General features: G+C 41.0%; 2 protein-coding genes across 3 annotated transcripts in view; one reads left to right on the forward strand and one right to left on the reverse strand.

Annotated features, from left to right (window-relative positions):
- The window catches only part of ANO10 (anoctamin 10), a 120864-nt gene extending 106801 nt beyond the window's left edge, over positions 1-14063 (forward strand). The window contains 1 exon segment of the mRNA XM_079301226.1: positions 13219-14063. Coding sequence (XP_079157352.1) covers positions 13219-13254 — 36 coding nt within the window. The 3' untranslated portion in view covers positions 13255-14063.
- Positions 14064-18132: 4069 nt separating this feature from the next.
- The window catches only part of SNRK (SNF related kinase), a 39419-nt gene continuing 33398 nt past the window's right edge, over positions 18133-24153 (reverse strand). For both annotated transcript variants that reach the window (XM_079301218.1, XM_079301219.1), the window contains exon 7: positions 18133-21935. In XM_079301218.1, coding sequence (XP_079157344.1) covers positions 20717-21935 — 1219 coding nt within the window. In that variant the 3' untranslated portion in view covers positions 18133-20716. The remainder of the gene's footprint in view (positions 21936-24153) is intronic.

Here is a 24153-nt window from a genome sequence, read left to right on the forward strand (position 1 = left end):
AATAGTTTGAAAAAAACTGAATAATTAAGGAGGTCTGTTTCTGTGAAAGAAGTGGAGGTTATTATCAGCCACTTTTTGAGCTGGTGGATTTTTTCAAAACGTAAGATTACTTTTATATATAAGAGTAGTCAATCTGCTAAGTGGATAAGGTTCTTGTGACTCTTGGTCCTTTCTGTTTCTGATTTGAGAAATTCTATAAATTAATCAGCCTGGATTTTTTTCCTGGGAAGGTCTGCTCTTAACACATTCTAGCTTACATTTGGTAACTAGTTGTGAGGTAAATTCTTAATGAAATGAAAGACAGATGGGTTTGGGTTGCTGGAAGTACTGTTGAGTAAACCCAGAATTTAGCTGGTCTTCCAGTTGAGAAACTCTTAAGTGGCTAAATTAGATTCACATGTGGCAAGAAGACACCTTTCTTCTGCAGGTGGGACACACCCAGAGCTTCCCTTACTTGTTTTTAACATGGTGATGTTGAAATTACCAGACCAAACCATTAATTAGTTTATCCAGTAACTTCTCTGGGAGTGATCTGTCCCGTTGCTTCCATGAGAAGTATATAAAAGTGTAGCGAACAATTAAAACTTTGGAGCAACAATTAGTGGGAGTAGTTGCTTACTTGCTGTAATCAATTAGTTTTAAGCTTATCTCATTAATAGGGAGAATTTTCATATCTGCTCCACAAACAAGATTATTTTTAATGCCACTTTGAATCTTCCAGTTTGTTGCATAAGCATGTAATACAAGAGCATTTATATGGATCATAGTGATTCTGAGATAGGTTTTCTTTTCTGTTTTTTCACTGATCAGCAGAAATCATGAAAGGAGATTCAGCCATTCACTAGCACAGGACAAAACCCTCTTTTCTTCTTTTTAGTCAAACCCCTGCAGATTTCAGAAGAGGGAAAACTTATTTAAGGTGATATTTATATATTTTTTTCCCAATAGTATTAGTGATTATTCCCATGTCACAGATAGATGAAACGAAGTCAAGAAGCAAGTTCAGCAGATGGCAATTTCAATGAGATATGTTTCTTTGATGAAAAATTAATAGGAAGGCAAATTTTAATATAATTACTTGAAGTTTATTTATGTAAGATTCATACTGAGTAATATAGAGTAACATATATATTTTAAATTAGTGCTCGGTGCCAATTAGTCTTTAGTATATATTGCCTGCTGAAAAAACTCCTTTGCTGGAGTGAAGTGTGAATTCTCTATAACATTATGGTAGCAATATTGGCCAGTTACCAAATTTCACAGTTCCAAATGAGGAAGGCATTGAGAGGAGAATTTTCAGGGTAGTAAAAACCAACACATGGAAACCTAAACCTAACAGCCTCCTATTAATATTGTGGATAATGCCCCTTTAGATACAAGCACTGTTAAATCTTCTTTATGAATGTGTTTTCTTTATTTTTTAGATAGATAAATAGATGCAGTATACAGGTACAGAGAGAGAAAATGAGAATCTGGGTGTGTGGATTCTATTCAGGTCCTTGGCAGATGCATTCTTATGCTGGCTTACTGTAAACCACGGCCTCTGCTATATTACCTTACACCACTAATAATTACTGTAATTTCCTATTAGTAGGCGAAATTATGTGCTGTCATTTTAATAGGTAAGAGATATTTGCTTTAGCTTATTGAAGAAATCTTTTGCTGTGGTTGTGAAATGTTATTATTTTAGAAAAGGTTATAACTAATGGCCATGGTTCTTGCAGTTCTGTTGGTCCTATAATGGTGTGTCCTTACTTTCTGATTGTTTCCAGTGCCAAGAAGGAAGCAGGAGCATGTGAGCACTGACATATTATCAAGCACAAAGTCCAGAAAGTGGATTTCTGCAGCTTGTTAATATTTTGCAATTATTTGTCCTGCCCTAGCTTGCATATTTGATTTGCCCTGAAGGATCTGTGGAAATGTATGTTCACCTTCCATCTTTTACCATCACATAAATTTGCTGTGAATTAGCTAGGTGACTCACTGGATAATATTGACTCACTTTACTGATGCAAAATCATATGATGTTTTCAGCATTTATTTAGAGTCTTTTCACAGCACTTACTGCTGTGTTTGTTAAAATGTGGTTGGTTTGACAGATGCAACAACCTATTTTGTAAAGGTCTTGCTACAAAATTTGCAACAAAATATATTTTCTCACAAATGGTTATTTTGTAGAGTGTTTCTATAGCAATCAGACAGTTTTGATGTGCTACAGCTAATATGTTGAAGAGAAATTACTTTAAATGTTTGTGTTGTATGCTGGATAATATATTTATTGTGATAGATTAAAGTTGAGGAATGGGAGTGTGATGGTTCTGTAAAGTACCAGGGTATCCAGTAAAAGCACTTTGCAATGTATAACAAACATTCCAAAGCCAAGCCTTGAGGTCTGATAGAATTAAATTAGTGTGGCAATTTAACATGAATCACAATAGTTAATCCCCCAGTGCATGCTGAAGCTGGCACCATTAGCTCTAATTTCCATTGAAGCAAAAGAAGGAGGTCAGTCTAGAACAGCAGCTGGACTGGAGCTGCATATATCTGTTCTACACATTCATTTCTAGGCTCCAATTTATTGTCCAGCTTTATCCAGCCCCTCGGAGCAGGGCCCCAAAGCAGGGTTGTGCTAGCAGTACTTTGTCCTTCCTGTGATTCCCACTGCTCCTGAAAGGCAGAGCAGGATAATGGCAGTGGGAGGAGGAGTGTGGCTCTCTTCCCACCGGGAAGCTGCCAGCCTCAAGGGCCAGTCTTCTCAGCAGTTTTTCTGCCAGCAAATCTGACCCTTACCCACCTGCGAATTTAAATGCAGAAGGGAAAGATTTCTCATTTTGAAGGAATTGAGAGTGAAAATAAAAAGGAGAGGGTACAGCTAGGACAGCAGAACAGTGGGGAATCCACAAGGAATAAATAAGGAAAGGGAGCAAAATGCTTTAATAAAGCAAAAATACTTTAAGGAAATGAAAAAGCAGAAAAAATAAGGAGTAATATTACCAAGTCATATGAAAATTGACTTACTCTGTGCATGGAAAGGCTGCATAGACACAAGGCTCATATTGACACAGTAGAAGAATTATTGCCATATGCATGACCATTTTTTGTAATCATTCAGGTTTTGTTTAGATGGTAACAATTTCAACACAAAGTTCTAAACTTAAAAGCCACAATGTTATTAAAAGAAATTCTTACAAATGTAGATGCATTTTATATAATACATGTACTCTGCCTTTATGTATTGTATTGCACAAAAGTTAACAGAAGGAAACTGGGATTATAGGGTTGACAAGGCTTGAAAATAATAAAATTAAGTTGTCAGAAATAATTAATCCTTTTTTTTTTTGTTTTTTCATTTAAACTTCATCCCCAAATCTTTTTCTGTAGTTTCTCAGTTACATAGCATAGAGCATTCAAAGGCACTAAAGCAGATCTCAGAAAGAGAGTAAATGCTAATACTCATCAATGTATCTACAGGTTGTTGTTTGTCTTTATATTACAGAGCTGCTTAAAATCTCATCTCTCTTCAGACTGAAAATAGTTGCTCTTATACAGCTTTAATTTACTCTTTATTGCAAAAGAATTTCATAAAGCTTTGCAAAGAAATTGCTGATGGTATTAGAGGCAGAAAAGCACAGAATTTTGTGAGGGTCCCTGACAAAATGCAGGTAGCTCTGAACAGGGGGCTGTGGAGGCAGAGCACTGCATCACTTCAAAACAAGAGTGGTGAGCAGCCTACAGCAGAGAGGTTTTCTTCCCACTAATGTGTTGGAAAAAGGGGAAAAGCATTTTGTTCACTCATAACAGAGGAAACATATAAAGAGAAAGGCTGGTTTCACTGAAGTAAAAGAGAACTTTGCCATTGCCTTCATGGAAACCAGACCTTTACCCTTTGCTAGGTTGTTCAAAATTGCAACAGCCTTAGCAGGGCAATTCATAGAGATTATAAATTTATAAATATTGCCATACCTGTAATTTAGGACTATGTCAACTGTTACAACTTCACTAATGTTGAAGAAATGCAGTTATAAACTAGCAAACCAACCTTCTACTCTCCTACCTGCTTACTAGGCAGTGTTTTGTAGTTCATTGAGAGTAATGCTGTGTTCAGTTGTGCCTCTTCAATGAAAATGGCACATTTAGGAAGCTGTGTCCTTTGTGTACATGTATATTTGCTTTGTACCAAAGCCTCTGAAGTGGCAATATGCAGATGTCTAGGAAAAGCAGGGGTAACATTTATCTCCCCATCCTCTGCCTGTGCTTAGTTCAAGAACTTCCTGACACAGATCAAACCATAAATCCACTGCAACTAATTTGAGTAACTTTATCTAATCAGACACATATTGACTTAAATATAGATTTAAGAGCAAATCAATAGCCTGTAATCAGTTGGTACATATGTTTGACCCAGTGTTTAAGGGAAAACAATTTATTTCTTTCCATGGATACATAGTGTTCCCAAGAAGCTGGGAATGTGGCCAGAGGGAATTTGCCTTTTCACAGGTATCTCTAGTGAAGGATGAAATTCTGTCAGTGGTGCCATTGCCATTTTGTAAGTATTTAAAGACCTATTTGACACACTTTGACACTCATTGAGTTGATTGCTTCAGAATATAAAATTACTGTAACTAGAAATTGTTTACTGGCTCTGTGTTGATTATTTTTCACTAGACTGTAACTAGGCAATTGCAGAGCCCTCACAGGAAGCAGAACTTGTCTTTGAAGAGAAAAGCAAGAATGAAAGTATTACTCAAAATTATATTGTAATAACATGTGCTTGGGTCAGGAGAGCCTCTGCAGGGGAAGAAAATGAATAAGATTGCCTGGCAGGTCCCTTCGTTGCTGGCCTTGGACTCTTTACCTAATAAACCCTTGAGTAAAATTGAGAGTAGTTCTTCATCAAATAATCTAAACATTGACTAGTTTTTCCTACTTTACTGCATTGACTTTTTTTTATACTGTAGTAACAGTTACTTTAGAATTAAACTTACTTTTCCATGCTGATACAACAGATAAACAAAGAGGCACGTTGCCTCTTGGAACTCCCTTCACAACAGTGGTTAATTTTCCTATGTGTCTGTCCAGCACTGAAGTCTGATTTTTCAACATGAAGCTTCTTTCAGATATACTATAAAATTTCCTACTTCTATTTTTCAGACATTTGATTTCTCTGGCATTTTCTGACGTATTTGTGAGGCTGAAGTTTCTTGCCTACCACAAAGAGATGGGAATTTTGTACTTGCAGTGTTATGGCTGCTGTGTGGTAGCAGGGCAGAGGACAGCCATGTGCCCTGCAATTTTTTCTGCTTATTTATGTCAGATTTATGTCACAGATGGTAATTTCTAAAAATAGTACCTGAAGTTGGGTTCTGAGTTTCGTATCTGGAGGCTGATCTAGATTACTCAGTGAATGTCCTGCACAGAGAAGTAAACTTCTTATCCTGTTTTATTTGAAACCAAGTTGGGCTCTTTATGACTCCACAAATTCATAAGCTTGGAGAGAAATGTGAACTCAGGGTAAAACTCAGACCAGCTGGGCTTGGGCTGGGGCTAGCCATGCCCTTGTGTCCTCTGGCAGAGCAGAGGGGGGTAGAATTTTAGTAGTACTTAGCTGTTGGGGTTTATGTGCCTGGGTTTCAGGAGTGGCCAAATTTGTGTCCAGAAAGTAGTGGAATGTGTTTTTTTATCTTCTGAGGGCTGAGCATAATTCATTTTGAGAGACTATCTCTATTTTTCACACAGTCTGTTCCCTCCTGTTGCATGGATTACAAGGAGACACGTTCATTCTCTTTGAGTTTTTCCTCTGCACACTTTGTGGCATTAAATAGTTTAAACTGGTCTCTTGCCTTTTGTCTGGTAGATTTGCTAAAGGATGTTGGCAAGAGCTGTGGGTTTTGGCCTGTGCAATTCCGGAATTGATGCTGTGTGGTCTGCCCTGGCTAAACCTCTGTGACGTGGGTTTATGCACTCGAGGGAGGCTTGTGTCTGTAACCCAGCAGGTTCCTTCCAGCTTCTTCTGTAGAAGCTGTAGTGAGCTGTGTATTTTTTCCATCAACCAAGCACTTGGCCACTCAAGCAGTGTGAGGAGGAAGGGCTGTCACTGTCCCCCTGCAGTGCCACCGATGCCTTCAAGCCCTTCACCGCTGCTGGTGTTGCTTCAGAGGCTCTTTGGCAGCTTCAGCTGTGCCTCCTCGGTCAGGAGGCAGAGTGAGTGCAAGGTATGTGAGCTTAAGTGGTGAATTAGTGCATACTGAGGAGCCTGGTTGTTAGCCAGGCTTTTACTGCTCTCACAGAACCACAGAATGGGTCAGTTGGAAGAAACCTCTGGAGATCAGCTAGTCCAACCTCCCTGCTCAAGGAGGGACCTCCAGGGCATGCTGCTTAGGACTCTGTCCAGATGGCTTTTGAGTATCTCCAGGGAAGGAGATTACAGTTGGTATAAAGCTATGTCTGCAGTTAAGCTTCAGTGTCAGCCATATCCATATATTAGGAATTTGTATCCAGAAGGATCGTTAAACTCTCGAGGTGCTGGGTACTTCTCTTCCAAAAGGTATGTGCCTTTCAGGGACACCCTGCTTAGTAAATAAGCTTGTTAAACTTTAGAGAGGCAGAATAGTTTGCTTTACTCATTTTCTCTTTGTGGCAACTAGTAACTGCAAGCAGGTAATTAATATCCTCCAAAACCCCTGAGAAAATAAATTGTATCATTGCTCACCCTGAAGCCATTAAAGCATTGTTGATGTGCTGCTAACCTAGGGGCCAACTGCTCCCTTAAACCATAGTGATGTTTGTGTCACTCAGGGCACAAAATGAAAGAAATGTGTGCAGGACTGCACAGTCCATCCCTCCCCTTTGCTATGTCACCAAGGTCATGTCACATTGCACATTTTTGCATCATTGCTTTCATAGCCAGTCAATAGTTTCTGACTCCAAAATCCATTGGCCAGCTACTGATTGGGTGAGGGGTAATTGTATTAGCTGAAGGGGAGAGTATCCCCTGGGCTGGGCTGGCATCCTGGGAGGATGGTTTTGGCACACACTCCTCAGCAGGCATTCAGACATGTTGTTTAACATTGTGTATTTATCTGTCTCTTGGCAACTACATGGCCAGTTATGCTGAAAAAAAGTTAGGAAATATGAGCTACACAAGGACAAAAATAATGTAAGTATTTTGAGGGACAGAATGTATAAACTATATTCTGAAGAAAATACCATTAGACTGTCATGTGTGACTTCCACTATTCTTCATTTTTGTATTGTCTGTTGAACTAAAGGTTCAGGAAAGGGTGACTAATACTGTAAAAATATTGTAATGAATATTAATTAATACTGTAAAATTTAAATCAGAGACAATCTGAAGTAGATCAGAAAAAAAATCCTAGGAAAAAAAATGTACTACAAATGGGGTTGCTTTGCCTGCTATTCCTCGCAGCGCTGTTAATCAGGCACAATACTCCAAGGCACAAATTATGTGATTCTGCAAGTTTTCCTGACTTTGCACTTACTAATTTTGCAAACCTATTGTTTCATTAACACTGGCTTTGTACTTGGTATTCTATATTGAATTAGGCACACAAGAAGGAAAGAAGAGAATTTTATTTTTTTTTTTTGCTCTTTCCTGTTACTTTCTATTGCTTGTAGCAGATCCCTGCTCTGGGTCTGTGGAATCCAGGCAAACTTCCTGTCACAATTCCTGTAGAAACATCTGTGAAAACCTCTAAACCTGAGAGGGACCTCAGAGGGTCAGTAGTCCTACTTCCTGCTCAGGATAAGATTGGCACCAAAATTAGACCCCAGGGCTGTAGAGGGTGGGGTTTCCTGTCAGATGCTTTGAGGACAGAGACTCCAAAACCTCCCTGGGCCCTGCTGCAGTGCTTAGCTGTCATTGTAGTGAAATGTTTTGTGTTAAGGCTTTCTTGGCTTACTTTTTAATGACCACTTCATTTCTTGTTCCCTGGCTGTGCACCCTGGCCAAGAACCTGATTCCATCTTCTTGCTGACTTCTTTGTAGGTACTGGCAGGTGTCTCAGGGCATGTGCATCACCTTCCTGCCTATCTTTGATTCCATAGTTAGGTGTGGCACAGTTGATCATATACTGGAGGACTTAAAACTAGATCTAATCTTTCAGGTGCAACTTAGAAGTAAGGAGATTAGTAAATATTCCTCAAAAATTTAAATTGCTGTAATTCCTTACAGTCCTTGTAAGAGTGACAATTCAGGATTTGTTTCTTTTTTTATCTTAAGTTTAAAATTCTCGCTTCCTTATGAAAAATCTGCATTTGACTGTTTAATCCTTATGTGTGGATTTCCTTTATAGGGGGTTGTTTTTACTGGGTTTCAGCATCACAGGGCCATTGGTCTTGGTCTGGAAAATAAGGAAGTTGTGAAATTGTTCCTACAAGTCTTTTATCATACTACTGAAGTAGGGGAGAAACTGTGTTCTGGAAATCAATAGCTTTCAAGAAGAATGAGGGGTTGTGCAGGATGACTTAAATGAAAATAAGCATTTAGTGTTACATTGTGGCTGTGTGGTCCTAGGATTTATAAACTGGAGTGTACTAATACAGGGACTGATTATTACTGCTGTCAAGAAGCATCAGTTACCATCTCCAGCTAAGGAAACAAACAGGTTGCTGGAAAAGTGGTCAGAGTCAGAAATGCAGCTTAAAAGTAACCCCAGGCCCAGAGTCCTTAAGCACCATTCCCTGCAAAGTGTTCAATGTCATTGACAAAAACCTTGAGGGAAGATTTGTGATTCTAGGTATGAAGTTACCATAACTGTACATCATTGTAATCAGTGAGAAGTGATTTCCATTAAATAAGCTTTTAAACCTTTACACAGAATAAAATACTACCTGTGGAAGAGGCTTACTGAGTCTTGAAGTGGGTGTTAATTTTCCTCTTCTGTAACTGGTTGGTACTTACAGATAAAGCTGATACAGTTCTTGAGACAGCTCAAGAGCCAAGAAATTACTGATGTGATTGGACACCATTACAAAGGAGAATTTAATATATGTCATGTTTTCATATTATAATTAATGCTAGAATGTGGGAAAGGTACCATGCACCACTGCTCTTTCTAACTGCTTCTGAGCTGTTCCATATGGTGTATACAGGAAAACCAGAAGATGGGGTTGCTGATAAAAAACATCTGCCTTCATGTATTCTTATATTTAGTATAAACTATTTATATGTCTGTTCTTTATATGCACAACCTACTTGTACATTGAGTATGCCTGTGGAAAAGCACCAAACCAATGAGTCACTACATCCTGGTTACTTTGGTTTTCACTTTTATATCCTTTCTATTTTCCAAATGGTTTTCCTCAGGTTGTGGTTGAATTGTCAGTTGGCATTGAGGCACACTGTGGTAAAATTAGGAGTACTTAGAAGCTGGCTTACCAGGTCTGAGCATAACTGGAAAAGAACAGTGTTGTAAGCATCTGCCCCAGAGCTCAGCGAGGGCAGTAAATCAGCATTAAAGCGGCAAAGGCTGTTAGTGCCTGTTAAATGTCGGCTGTCCCCACAAACCATGAAGGAAAGGTGACAGCCTCTGATGAGGGTCTGAGTGTGTGTGAAGCCAGCACTGGGACAGCAGGAATGCTGGCTCCCCTCTGTGTCCTCTGTGCAGAAGGAAGGTCGCAGATGGATTGGCAAGGTGGGCTGTGAGAGGCAGCTGCTGCCGCTCAGCCCAGGGGCAGAAGGAGGCCACGAGCTGGGATGCGCAGAGTCCTGACCAGAGCAGCCCTGCTGTGCAGAGCAAGGGGCACAGCAGCTCCGCAGCCCTGGGCACAGCGCTTGCAAAACGAGCTGGGCTGTGATCCTCCTCCTGCCTCATGGAAACATCCTGCATTTCCAGAGAGCCTGGGGCTTCAGCCAAGCCCTGGCACTGCTGCTGGTAAATCCCTGGGCAGCTCCTCAGGTTTTGCTGTAGTTGAGGTCTCTGGTGCTGCTGTGTATTTCTGTTATTTCATGTTTGTATCTATTTAATTTTGTGTTTTGGTATTGTTGGCAGCACTAAATCACGTTTAGAGTTCCATAGCCCCTCTAACTGGAGAACTACTATACTCTGTACACTAAAGTTGGTGTTCCTGGTTGTGAGTGAGCCCACAAAGGAAGCAGCCTGATTTCCATGCTTGGTATGCAGCTGTTTGTGGTGTGAAAGTATCCGTTCCTTTTTAATAAGGTCCTTTCGGAAAATTTAATGTTGAAATGTAGGGAAATCTAAGTAATTGGCAAAGCCTATTTGTAAACCACATTGAAGGGTTTTTGCTGTTTCTCCTGGAAGTACTGTCTAATTACATTGCATGTGCTTTACAAGGAAATTTAAACTTAATAAAATGGAAATAGCAAATCTATTAAATTACAGCAGATAAATATTATAGAACATTTCCTGACAATAGAATTTTAGGATAAACAGCGCTGTAGCCCCACTAAAATGATTACTAGTTTAAACATGTTTCACTACTCATGTATTGCATGCATAGGCTGCTGTTGCTAAGGGTGCTGTATAAAACAGAGCATTAAGTATAAACCTGTCACTAGTGATTCTCAGCTGATAATAAATGAAGAACGGCTTCTTGAGCCAACTCATTTCTGAGCTGTGCCTCTGATTAGAGGCTTTTAATACCCCTCAAATGAGCATTTTTTGTCATTATTATCTAGTAAGTATAACAAGGAGGTTGAGACATTTTTAATACATCTTTTGCATATTTTTAAATACTTCTTAAAGCTTACAGTGAAATGTCTTTTTGAGGGAAGAGTAGTTAATTCAGCCCCACAAGTTTCCCAGTGAACCTGTCGGGGCTGTCAGGGGAAAGTGATCTTAAAAGGCACCTTATCAATTCCCTTTCTCAGCAATAAAAATTTAAAAATACACTCCCTTTCCCATATGTTGTCTCAGAAAAATATTTTCCCATTGAACAGGAACATTTACTTTCACAGTAAAAAAACAAAGAAAATTTAAAAAATCTTCAGCCTGAACTTGGCAAAGAATTTCTCTGTTTAAAGGTGCCACCACATGTTGCTTGCCCAAGAGATAGCTCTTGGGGGAGCCTGCTGCTGCCAGGTACTGCCAAATACATTTTGCTATTGGAAACTATAAAGAAGGAATTAAATATGCAGCTCTTGGGGTTCTCACATGGCTTATGATTCGTTTCCTGAAATATGTGTATGACTGCATTTGGAGTGATTTTCCCCAGGCCTTGTTTGCCATGGCAGCACGTGAAGCTATTTTTAGAGGTTTTTCTACTCACTGGCCTGCTCAAGAAGCTGGGATATTTGTTTGTTCATATCATGTATTTTAAATATAATAGCATAAGATTGCCAGCACAAGACAATCCTAGTTTAAGATTAGCTCAGTTAAAATTAGGAGAGCCTTCAAAAATAAATGAGAGTGGTCCAGAGTTTCTGGACAGATTACATTTAGTCATCATTAGCACTCATGTGCTTGGCTTTTTTCCAGACTTTGGCAAGCCCTGCAGAGATCAGAGAATAAAAATACCTTTCCAGTCTTTGCATTCCTCATCAATCCCCATATAATTACACCAATACTCAGAGTTTAAGAAAATAATTCTAAAATAAGAGAATTAGGTTTGTATTTGATGGATCAGGAAATGAATGAAGGTGCTGTCTTCTGTGTCTGTGTTTTTGCAGTAGGAGGAAAAGTCACTTTAACTAAAGATGGTGTAGTTTTATTCAGACATTAATTTAAATAAGTGAATCAGGATGTAGAAGAGGAATCTATCTGTATTCCAGCCTTTAGCTGCGGCTTTTTTTCCTGCACTGTTGCTATGGAGAAGCATATAAATATTTGTATCACAAACTAATTTTACTTCAGTTATAGGTGGCATGGAAATACAGATAAAAATGGTAAAGAAAAGTTGTTGTAGGTGTGTTTTAGCAAGCAAAGTAACATTTTGGAATAGGGTAAGGCCCAGACTAGCAACAAAGGAAAGGTAGAAGGTGCTGTGTTGAAGCATCTGACAGTTCTGTATCCCATGTTGTGGGATAGAAACTGAATGATAGTGTACTCTTTTTTTGCAGTTTTGTCTTTTTCAAATTTGTTATAGCATTATTGGATACTTCTGATAACTTATATGTCATGGGCCATTTCTGTGAGATCAAATACAGATGTAAAAGGAACAACTTCAGCTCAGTAGCACACGTCCATCCTCCACTGGAGGAATGATACAGAACCTGCAGAGCAGCTTAGGAATTGAAAGCTGCATAAATTGTTCCTTCATATGATCACTCACATTTCTTCTTTGTCCAGCCTTTTCATTTCCTTGTCTGCCAAATTGCCTCCAAGGAGGCAGCGATGCTGGGCATGAGTGAATTCCAGCAGTGCTGTGCATCTCCTTGCTCTGCTCCTCAGCCTGTCCTTTGAGCTGGTCTCCCTCTCCACTGCTGTCTCTTTTTCTTCAGGGATTTCAGTCCCTCTGACTGTATCTTGTTATATCTGGGTGGTTCCAAACTTCCAGACATTGCCAGGCCCTTGGCTAACAATCCCCAGGTGGTGATGTGTGAGAGATGCCTTCAGCACAGTTCAAACTCTTCCTTGTTGCCTCTGTAAGTTCTTTGTTATGAAAGATTCTCTTTAACAAGGAGCTTCACAGAGTGGCTCTGTTTTCTCTTACTCAGCAGGTATTTTCATCACCTGGATTGTTACCCTGGTTTCACATGGAGATCTCTCTGGTGGCATCCTAGGATAATGAAAACAAAACTGGTTATCAACGGGATTGGAAATAACACATACCACCATAGCAGTCAGCTAGCTCCTTCTCATATCACAGGATGTTTTTATTCAATTCAACAATAACAAAAAAAGAAATACTGAATAACAGTTAACAGATTGTTGCAATGGGAAGTGGGGGAAACAGTTTGTCAGTTCATTGACCTTTTGAGATCAGCTTAAAAGCCAAAATATTTAAGGCTAAATGACTTTCATGTAAGACATTATTCATCACAAATTAATTAATTAACATACAAATTGCATTGCCATTTGATTAGTATTTTGACGGACAGAAGTAATGCCTCTGTTAAAATTGTGTATTTTGTAAAAGTCAGGCACGACAGACCAGTGTTTTTTGTTTTTAAATGCTCAAGCTCTTTTTTTGGGCGTGCTTTCTGAAGTGTCCTGCGTTGGGCTCTGGCTGGTCTGTGTAATTCCTCCTGCTGCCGCTGCACTCAGCGTCTCTCTCGGTGTTTCTCTCCTCTGGCAGCAAATGAAGCTGGCGGCGGAGTCCCTGAAGGAGTAAACACGGAGGAATGAGATGACTAAGGCGGTCACATGCGAGGCGGAGCCAGCGCTCCTGGGCGTGTGTGCTGCCCGAGTGCACCCTCCACCATCTACTGAGTAGGTGGCACCTGCTTGTATGAAACTTGGTAAATAATCTCTGCTTGACACTGTAAGAAACTGTATTTTCTCCTGCTCTTTGTTTCCTATATGCAACCGCTTGTGAAGGTAACACCAAATTAAGCACTCCAGCTTATGCCAGGTCTGGATGAAATCTGCCAGACTCCCTGTGCTCTGAGTGATTGAAAACAGATCCTGTGAGAAAGCGTCCGGAAGCTAACTAGAATTTTTAACTTTCTAAAGGGGGAAAAAAAAATCCTAGACTATTATTTAATTTACTCTCCATTTATGGTTATTGCCCCTTTTAGCTAATAGCTAATCAATCTTCTGTTATTTCAAAGATTTGCTTATTAGCTACTGCTTGTCCACAGCAGATTAATTATGTTGTGCATTTCATAGGGAACAACAATGTACTTCATTATTTGATCTGAGAAATAGCTGAACATAAACATTTATAGAATATGCATTATATCCTCCTGTTTGTTACTCCTCCAAACTGGTCCCAGCTAAAATCTTTTCAAAAGCTATGTAAATAAAATATAGTAGGGAAGAGATTGCTGATCAGTGACTTATGAAGCTTATTTATTTTCTAATTTATATTGGATTTTGGTATCACTCCCCTGGATTCTGAACTGCAGTATTGTATGAATGGATCTTCTGGTTAAATGAACTAACAGTATCAGATCAATTAAACTTGATACTTGATACACCTGTACTTGTGTTTGTAGTGAATATCTAATTTAGTTTTCCTTGCATTTCACAAAACGGTAGCTGTCTAATGTTTCATTGTTTTCTGACAGTAATAGGACTGAAATCTACAGTGTTTGCTCCTGTCACTTGGAGACAATTTATTTTTGGCTGCTGTGATACTCAGTTTTGGTAGATATAACTGTGTGGTACTTGCTGGAATTTTGTTCACAAAAATCTGCTGCTGCCATAATTAAGGTGTTTGCCTACTTTGCACATTTCAGATTTCTGCCACAGGGCCCCACAGCAGAGTAATATAACTAGGCCAAAATAATATATTTTGTCTGGAAGTAAGAATTAGGATTTTTCAGGCTGTGCAGGTGTGACCCAGTAAGAAATGACTGTTCCCCTGGGAAGAGGAGCAAACCTGTGCTACGGCTGTTCTGTTCTTGCTTCTCCCACTGTTAGTCCCCCACACTGCTGCTATTTCAGGGGCCTCTCATGGGTGCTGCTTTCACAGCCTGTTCCTGAAGCAGTGGCAGGGCTGTGGCTGCACATGCTCTGCCCTGAGGATCTCTGAGGGAAGCACACCACCCTTCCTGTAGTACTGTAGAGATCCCAAAACCAAAGGTTTTTTTAGGAGGGGACCAATGTGTTCTCCATGAAAACTCCCCATTGTTGCAGCCTCGTGCCCACTTTGATCTGAAGTAGCTCACACTTCTTCAAGTTTTAACTGCCTGGTCAGTGTTTTTGAGTGAGCAGTTCCAGAGAAGAAAAATCCATGGGATGGGTTCCTGTTGGAGTATGTTCATGTGACCTTGTAGCCATTTTGAAGGGATCCTGCTAGTCTGCTAATCACTAGCAGTCTGGGAGCATAAAGTTGGTGTGTTTTTCTGATGGCTGCTGTATCAGGCTAAGATGGGTTAGAAAAGGAATCAGGTAGTTTGTCAACTGTGATCATGTGAAACAAGTAAGTCATCTTCCACAAAACTGACTTTGTGGTTTTCCTTGTGGGGTCCATTTATTTTGTTTTCTGTGGATTAACAGGAAAATCTCTAGTGAGGTGTTTGTACCCAGTGACTTCAGTAAGGTTGGCTGTTGCCTTTGCCTTGAGCAAATCACTTCTGCTCAGTTTCCTTATCTACAAACAAGGATAATACTCTTCTTAGGTGCATTCTCCACCTATATTGAGGAGGTATGGAGGAATTCTCACCTTCCGTGGTGTGAATGAGAAGTATGGGACTCCGTTGTTTTATAGGGTTTAAAGTTTATTCCACATACTGGGAGAGCTCTTGTTTTAGCATCACAGATGCTGCATGGCTACAACAGACATTATTTCTGTCCTAAAACACACACTTTAACCCGCTGAGAAATGTCCCCTAATAGTGCCAAATAGTATTTTGTCACTGAACTGAAATGTAGCTCCTATTCCTCTGTATGCAGCTCTTTGTCCTTTCACTGGGGAGGGGTTCCTGTGTTTCACACCATTTGGTACTGGGTTTTGTCTTTTGGGCTTTTTATACATACATGGTGGCATCCATTTCCATTTTTCATTTGAGAGAAAAAACTCTTTCTATCTGTGCTCCTGAATGTGTTGTTTCCTTTCTGCCATAGGTGCACAGGTAAAAATTATGGGATGCCAGGGATGAAACTCACTGACCAAAATCAGTTATCAGGTCAGAATAAGATATTGAAAATGTCAGAATAAGATATTTATCAGTATCTGCCATTCACAAGCTATGGAATCCGAATACTCCCAGTCCATGGCAGGGTCCCTTAGCCAGCTGAGAGAGCCTCACACCTCTAGACAGCTGTGGCTCTGGGCCAACTGACAGGGGTGTGTGGCAGTGCTGCCAGTCCCTGAGTCTAACAATAAAACAAGTTTATCTCTGGTCCCAAGCTTCAGGGAAGAACCAAGGATGAGGCTGGAGCAGAGCATCCTGTTGGGGAAGGTGACTGTCTAGGAGTAACCAGTACCTGTCTGTTAAGACTTGGATTTTACAAATCTCCTTAGCAGCAACAATCCAAGAAAGCTGTTTTTAAGAAGGGCACTCATAAATCACTTGCTGATGATACAGAAGTTCTCTCATCATGTACATTTTGAGTACAGGTCTAATTGTGTGGCCCAGAGGGATCTGCTAACTCAAGATATCTACAGAAGACAACAGAAGAGGGAATCATGCATTACGTGGAAAGGTCCCTCTATAAGCAGGCAAGCACTTGTGGTATTTTAGTCTGTCTGGACCTAAGGGAATTGATCGTGAATCTCATTCAGAGAAATTTACTTCCTTACTGGGAAAAGCCCTGGGAACAAAGCCTCCTACTGCTTTCTTCAGGAAAGCTCTGCCATGCCTCACCTGGCCAGGCCAGGGCTGAGAGCAGGGCCTGGTGGGTCCGTGCCAGCCCTGGGGACTGGTGCTGAGAGAGGAGGCTCCCTCTGCACCCAGTGCCTGACACAAAGCACTCTGGTGATGGCCTCTGTCAGCACTGGCATCATTGCTGGGCCTGCTGCACGAGCTGCTCAGCCCTGGCTCCCAAGGGGAGTCTGTCCCAGGCTGAGGGCGTGTGGCACACAACTGCCCAGAGAGAAAACCAGATCCTGTGTCCCCTGCTCTGTATTTCTCAAGAGAGCAGTGAGAGGGAGGAAATAGGAAGGTGTTACACAAGGGCTTGCTGAAATTAATTCCTGAGATCTAACGTAATTCATCTGAGAGCCTGATGAAGTCCTTGTTACCTCTCTGTGCTTCTCAGGCCTTATACTTGCATTTTTCTTACACTGTAATTCTTCCATCACATGAGAAAATAGAGGTCATCTCTTTCTTTACCTCTATATAATAAGACTTGACTCTGTCACTAATACAGGGTTATTGACTTCCAGAAATTGATGTCATTTGTAATACAGATAGGCCAAACTGAGTCATCTTAAAATTACAATTTAAGACTGAAAAAATACATAAATAGCCAGAGCCTGTGGTTCAGAGAAGGAGCTGGCTAAGACAACTGCAGACACTGCTGTGGAGAAGGGCAATCCAACAGTCTCTCAAAACACTGCCGGGATGTGACTTCAGTGAGGGAGCCTGGCTGGTTGCATGCATTCAGCAACTCAGTGAGTGAGTCATTGCTACACTTTCCCAAGTACAGGCACATCAAGGTGTTACAGTTCAAACACCTTTTATTGAAAGCAAGTCATCACTTGGAATTTACGACAAACAAATCAATTCTGATTCATTCACATAAACTTAACCATGGGAAAGGCTAACAGGGTGGCTGGCTTGTCTGATGTTTGGGGACATTCCAGCTTGCCCCTGCTCCCTGTTTATTGACAGCCAGCTGTATTGGGATTTCCCTTTATTTGCTAATGGAAAAGCCCTTTAAAAATATCTGACATGAAAAGTATCTGACCTGCACCTACCAGCGACTGAGATACTGCTTGGCCTTGCACTATGAGATCTGTTATGCCTTTCCTGTCTCAGTCACAGTCACAGCCTGCAAATTCCTTGGCCACTCCTTTCCTGCTACTGCCTCCACCCTGCTTTGCAGTGACCAGAGCTGGGAAGCTCCTCAGCAGGGGCAGAGTCTCAGCTGCACAAGTGTCCTGGCCTAAAGCAGTGGTTAATGGCTTGTGTTCACACAACCTGTTCCATGCCCTTGATCCCTGTGTCCGTACCTGCCGTGGCAGGTTACAGTTCATGTTCCAGGAGAATTAAATCACTGCAGGAGCACAGCTTGTGCTGAGCTGCTCCAGCCACAGGCCACCAACAGACACCTCAGAGTGACAAGATGCCAGCAGCCAGCCCGGCTGGCACTGCTGCCCTCCCCTGTTTTCACTGTTACCCACTTTACATTATAAAGAACAATAGCTCACTCAGCCTTGAGACACAAAACTCAGCGGATGATGACTGTGATAGCTGTTAAGCCCAAATGAGCACGTTTGATCACTGCTAGAGAATAACTGGCAGTCACAAGGGGATGTCCACGCACACACAAAGCCAGGCTCTTGCAGGGTCAGGCCCCCCACTCTCCCCAGGTGCAGGGAAACTGTGCTGCCCTCACACCCAACACCAGGAGACAAACCCCATCCACATGCAAGGCATCGGTTATGCATCAATCAGGATATCACTTTTATTAACTGGATTTTCCATTTCTGTCGCACACCATGAATGTTTGTACAATGAAAAAGCCAAACATTGCCAGAAGCAATAAGATCAGTGGATATTTCTGTACCCTCTTAACACACATGGATTCTTTCTTGGTGAGAAATTTTTATACTTCTGTTCATTAATTCTGCTTATTTAGACTGCTACTCTTAAAATTCTGTGTCAAGATTGTCACATCTTAAATACAGATTAAGTTGCTAGAGGTACATTATTTTTTATATATTTTTATATACACACATACAGAAAAATACAAGACTAACTGTTTTTCCACAATATTTACTTTATACACTACTGTAACTATATGCAACTCTTAAAGACACGTTAAGGGGTACAAGAAACTGTTTACTTGCTCTAAATAGTTTGGTCCAATATTATCTTAATGTAGTGGTTATTCTCGCCCTTCCTTTTACATGACGACATAACACGACGTACACCACATGCACAATCATTCACCTATCAACAGAGGGGGAGAGGACAGCACTCAGACTAACACATCTGTACACATCTGTACACCCAGAGGTCCAACCAGCCACACACAACTATAAGGCTATAATACAACTATGCAGCATAAATGGTCAACACTGCTGTTCTAAAGTGAGCACCATATATACAGTCGTATATAAAAACATCGGAAACAAAATACACCCGGGGTTAGTTAAAAGGTGCCATTCCAAGGCTGTACATATCAGGAAAGAGTATTTACAATACTTGGAAAAAAGCTGCAACAAATAAAGTTTATTGCCAATGCCCTTTATAAACTTGTCTCCTACGTGGATGTTACGCTCACTGTCTGTGAAGCACACATCTCATTTCTGGCCCTTGGTAAGATCCCTGCTCAAAAATTTCAAGCAATTATGTTCTATGGCTTCACCCACACGTCTATGCTTGTAGCTTTTAACTAAACTGCAACTAGAGATTTAAACTTAAGGAAGCAGAACACTTGTCCTTGGCCTCGTTCCAGAAGCAGAACCCTGGGCTCGGCTCGCAGGAAGGACACCCCACGCACTTCACTCTCTGAAGTCTCACAGGGATCACCAGAGCTGTGGCCATCCTGCCCCAGCCGTTCTTTGGTGCTCTGCTCCTGCCACAGCAACACAAACCGACCTGTATTGACCATTCTCAAAGTGTTACAAGATGCTCAACAGTGTCAAACTCCTCTGGGACAGGCTGCCCAGGGCTGCTACATAGTACCCCCCAGTTTCACTAGAATTGCTAAGAAGACCCAGTGCACAGCATGAAAAAATAAAACATTCTTGCCCTTCCCAAAACTAGGAATCTGCAATATATTTTATTCTAGATAATAAAATTCCACAAAGTTAATTTATCTGGTCAAAAGTATCCTTTTGTACAGAAATACTCTAAATCAAGACCTTGCCATGGCAACGGGAAACCTGACAGGAAGGCTCAGAGCTGTGAAAGAAACACTTTCCTACAGGCTATTTTAAATGGACTTTATGAGCAAGTGTATTACTGAGGGAAAATAAGTGGTGTACATGTGGGGAACAGCAGTATTTTAAGTCTTAAAAAGAGTAATAATAACAAAGCTGTAAATGACAATTTCAATGTGAATCCAATTACCTAAAGGTTTTCCATCCCTTATTGCCTTCTGGAATCTTAGGGAAGAGAGGAGAGAACAGCAGAGGGTTTACAAGGTAAAAACCTAAAATACTAAATGTCATGATATACTACTAACAAAAGTAATTCATACAAATACTTTATTTTCAGTTAGCATGTAAAAACTCAGAAGTAGACTTAATAATTTACCTTTGTTATATTAAAAAAGATTGTCTGCTTGTAATATTAACATATTTCTATGGGAGAAAGCTGCCTTACAAATCTACTTGCCTTTTTTTTTTTTTTTTTTTAAGAAAACTGCCTCTAGCAAAACAAGATCTTTTCAGTTTGATTTTTGAGCCACAACTTCATCCATATCATAGCTTAAGACAAATAGGTGTGGGTTTAAAATCATATTTCAAGATCACTATTTTTCAGTGCATCTTTGCTTTGTACAAGCCTTGGAACATCTGAAAGCTCCCTAAAGAGTTTTCAGCATCAAAACATTATTGCTTTGGTTCTGTTTCAGACACATAGAAGTATGCCACATATCACATATTTTAGTTTTCACAGAAGGTTCTGACAAGAATTAACATTTCATAAGCAAACAAAAGCTTCTCTCTCTAGTTTAAGTGCAGAACATGAAACTTCTAAGTGCTTCATTTACATTAGGATCCAGATCTTTAATTTAATCCAGATCTTCAATAGTAAAATTATAAATGTAAAAATTACACAATAAAATATTCTGTTGTGTTGAAAAAGAAAAACATATCTGCTAGCAGCATGCAAAGACCATGCATTGTCATACCATCAAGCAAACACAAAATTAAAGTATAATAAATAACTGCTCGAAGCCCACTTAAAAATCTTAAGACAACAAAAGGGGGTGTGTGACAAGCTGTTCACAGCTCTGACCAGGAGGGATGACGCTGTCAAGCAGATCGAGCTGTTCGAGCCAGGTCATTGTCAAATGACGTGACAACAACTGGTTTGACTGGAGGTACACAGCAGCCCCTCCTTTGGGTTCCGCTGAATATTCACAGATATCTTTTCACAGAGAGGTAGTTGTAGCACATTGTTTTTCAAGTTCCTGTTCTTTAGCCGTTCCAATTCATTTGTTGTATCTGACATTTGATCAGAAAAAAACTTTAGGCTGCCCAATGATGAAGCCTGGTTTGCACTTCCGCTGGAGCTTATACACATTTTCCACGTTGATTTCTCCTGTACTTTTACACTGGAAAAGGACAGATTGTTTTGAGGATCAATAATGTATTTCGTGCTGCCGTGAATCTGTGAACCTAGGCAAAGGCTCATTAGCTTCAGGCTTTCAACCAGTTCCCCTGCACTTCTGGATGACAGCTGCATCGAGTTTCCAGATCCAGCGCATCTCCGAGTGGAGCCCGAGGTGGTGTTGGTGCTCCCACCAGAGCCACCAGAGGGACTCCCCCCTCCTTTGTTGTTGTCGCCTGGGCTGGTTTTGTCCACCCCTCCGTTCCCATTGCTTGGTTTGCTTTGCCCACCGCCATCTCCCTGGCTGCCGGGCGGCCCTTCGCTACTATCCCGCCTGTGCCAGGAGTAGGTGAACCCGCTGTCCTTGTCCAGACGCCTCCTGCTTTCCGAGTCGTCATCGCTGGTTTCGGAGCTGCTGCAGCTGGAGCCCCGGCCCTGGCTTTTCCTCCGGTGGTAGCGTTTGTGCACCGTGCTGGGCGAGGCGATGTTCATCTTTAACCTGCTGAGCTTTGGGGGCAAGTTCTCGTCCATGTCAAACTCATCATCTGACTCGCCCTCCTCGAAGATCTGGTTGAGGACCGGTGCACTCTTTCTCGAAGTAAGACGATTTGTAACCGAAGGCTTACGACGCAGAACAACTTGAGTAGAAAGAGAAATAGGCTTTTTATCTTCCTCATCCTCCTCTTCATCTTCTTCTACTCTGAACAAGCACTTCCGGCCACTTGTAGTGGGTTTTAAGCTGACCGATGGAACTGCTGCAAGTGCTGGCCCGGCCAGTTCAGGGATCTCCTCCTTCTTTGCCGGATCCCCAAGCGCCTTGCTGCGGTGCCCGTTGAGAACGTTCTCAGCCGTGCGAGCCGGTGACGACTGGGGAACGGTGGTGTGGGAGAGAGGGGTTGCTGTAAGGTCATCCTCCAGATCCTGGGGGACATCAATTTTTGTCGGCCACGACTGCCTGCATAAAGAATTAAACAGGAAGTTACATCACAGCAAGCATTTCAGAACTTAGAAGGAAGTGCAAGATCTGCACCAGAGAAGCACAAGCACTGACACACAAATTGGGCTCCTGAGTGGCATGTCTGTAAACAACAGTACTGAGTGACTGAGCACAAGGAAGTGTTCTCAGAGAATGTGCATTCCTTTAGAAATGCTGCTATTTGAAAGGAACACCATCTATACAGAGTTTAGAAATTACATTTAGAAAGTACAGTTGGTTACTGTCAAATCAAAATTTAAGATTTCACTGCTCTCAGAGAAAATGAATTAAGCAAAAAAAACTTGAAATAACTGTGTCTCAAAAATATAATCTGAGATTGGTACAGAACCACAAGTACCTAGAGGAAGGTACAAGCCTATTTAAGTACAACTTAAGTAAGACAGTATTGCAAACTACTTTTAATCTGAAGCTTCTGGGGTTCCCCCCCCAATATTCTTAATATAAAAGTTAGGTTAGAAGTAACCTGAGTGAGACTGAAAAGATGAGTCAGATGAAACAGTCTCTTGTTCTCACCAAGCTCCATTCTATAAAGTTCCCTTTAATTTTAAACACACACAAACTGAGATCATACATTTATTTGTCCTTAGCTGAGAATCTTGAATAGTACAACTGCATGAATTGAGAACTCAAGCTGTTTAAGAATATGACACTTGAATAAACTGTAAATCCAAGTTGAAAACATGTAACTCTGTAATAGCATTGGCTCAAATCAAAACGAAAGTAAGTGTGTGCATCAGTTTAACAAGTAGGCAGCTGATGTCTTATCTCCAGTATCTTCAGCTACTCTCTAATGATTTGCATTTAACTTTATATCTTAACATATATTTTAATTTTCCAATAATGCACACAGAATAAATGAAGAACAAAGACTGTCAGTCTTTACTCTCTCTATTTTAAAAGCCTCATCCAAAAAACCATCACCTACAGACACATTAATACTGAACAATTCTTCGACTTCTTTACTCAGCATAAGCCCCACATTTCTCATCTTTCATTTTAAAAAGTTTGCCAGTTCCTTAACTTTACAAAACAAAAATACTCTGGCTACTGCATGAAAAGCTGTAGTAGCCTGACAGGCTGCATACAAAGATAAAAGAATCGCATCAGTTTCCTGCTCTCTGCCATGTCAGGAGGTCAAGCTGAAGGACTACACCTGCTGAAGGCTGCACAGAAAAGGACCCTGAAGTATGAGATAGTGGTCTATACCAGGTTGTCTCCTGACAACTCCATCCCCAGTTGTACAAACTTTGAGGAGGAGGCTGTACTAAAGCCAGCAATAAACACACCCAGCCTTGCTGCAGACTTTGCTTTGAAGCACTTGTGTCAGTTTTGCTCAGCCACCAGTAGCAGAAACCTGTAACCTCTATCCCAGACCCCTCTAACAGCAGGGTCTGGCTGTGCACACACTGCCTGAGCCTGTGTGGGGCATTCCCTGCGTGGAGCCATGCAGGCTCCTGCCTGTTTCACTGGGAGCTGCTGGTGGCCTCCACCAGCCTCTCTCCAGTGGGGACCTCTGCCTGGAGGGAGGCAACACAAGCGGCAGCTCCGAGCCAATGCACAGACAAGAAGTGAAGCCTGGGCTCTGATCTTCCTTGGTTTGACACTGGCACCCTCCCTTAGGCCCCAGTTGTCTCCAGAAATACTGGGAAACACTGACCCAGTTTGCTGATGACTTGTGCTCTGCTGTGTATTTTAAACACAAACAATTGACTGTAATTAACAAACAGGACTTAAATACACTAGAAACATAACTACAAATATGACAGGAAATGAAGATCTAAATATTTCAGGAACTTGCTATGCTAGAAGAACAGACTGGTTTGTCAGCAAAAATAGGAAGAGTTCTGTAGTTGTCACAATAAAGAGCAAATATAGTATCTTACAGTACTGTAGTTGCCAGGCAATAAACCTCTTCACTACAGTATGTTTATCTCTCATAGCAGCCCATGTTTGCCTCCCTTCCCTTCTGCCTCTCCCTTTATTCCCTGGACCTGAGGGGAGAGAGGGACAGAAAAGAAGTTCCAGGTTGAAAATAAGTTTTGGTTATTTTTTTAATATTTTGAGGTCTCAAAATTAAAGTAATGGACTACTGTGTTGTCTTTTCCATAAGGTCATTCTATAGAAACTCTTGAAATTTAGAACCATCATGGAGACAAAGAACAGCTGCTGGGACAAG

This window comes from Erithacus rubecula, assembly GCF_903797595.1.
Source record: "Erithacus rubecula genome assembly, chromosome: 3".
Classification (NCBI taxonomy): domain Eukaryota; kingdom Metazoa; phylum Chordata; class Aves; order Passeriformes; family Muscicapidae; genus Erithacus; species Erithacus rubecula.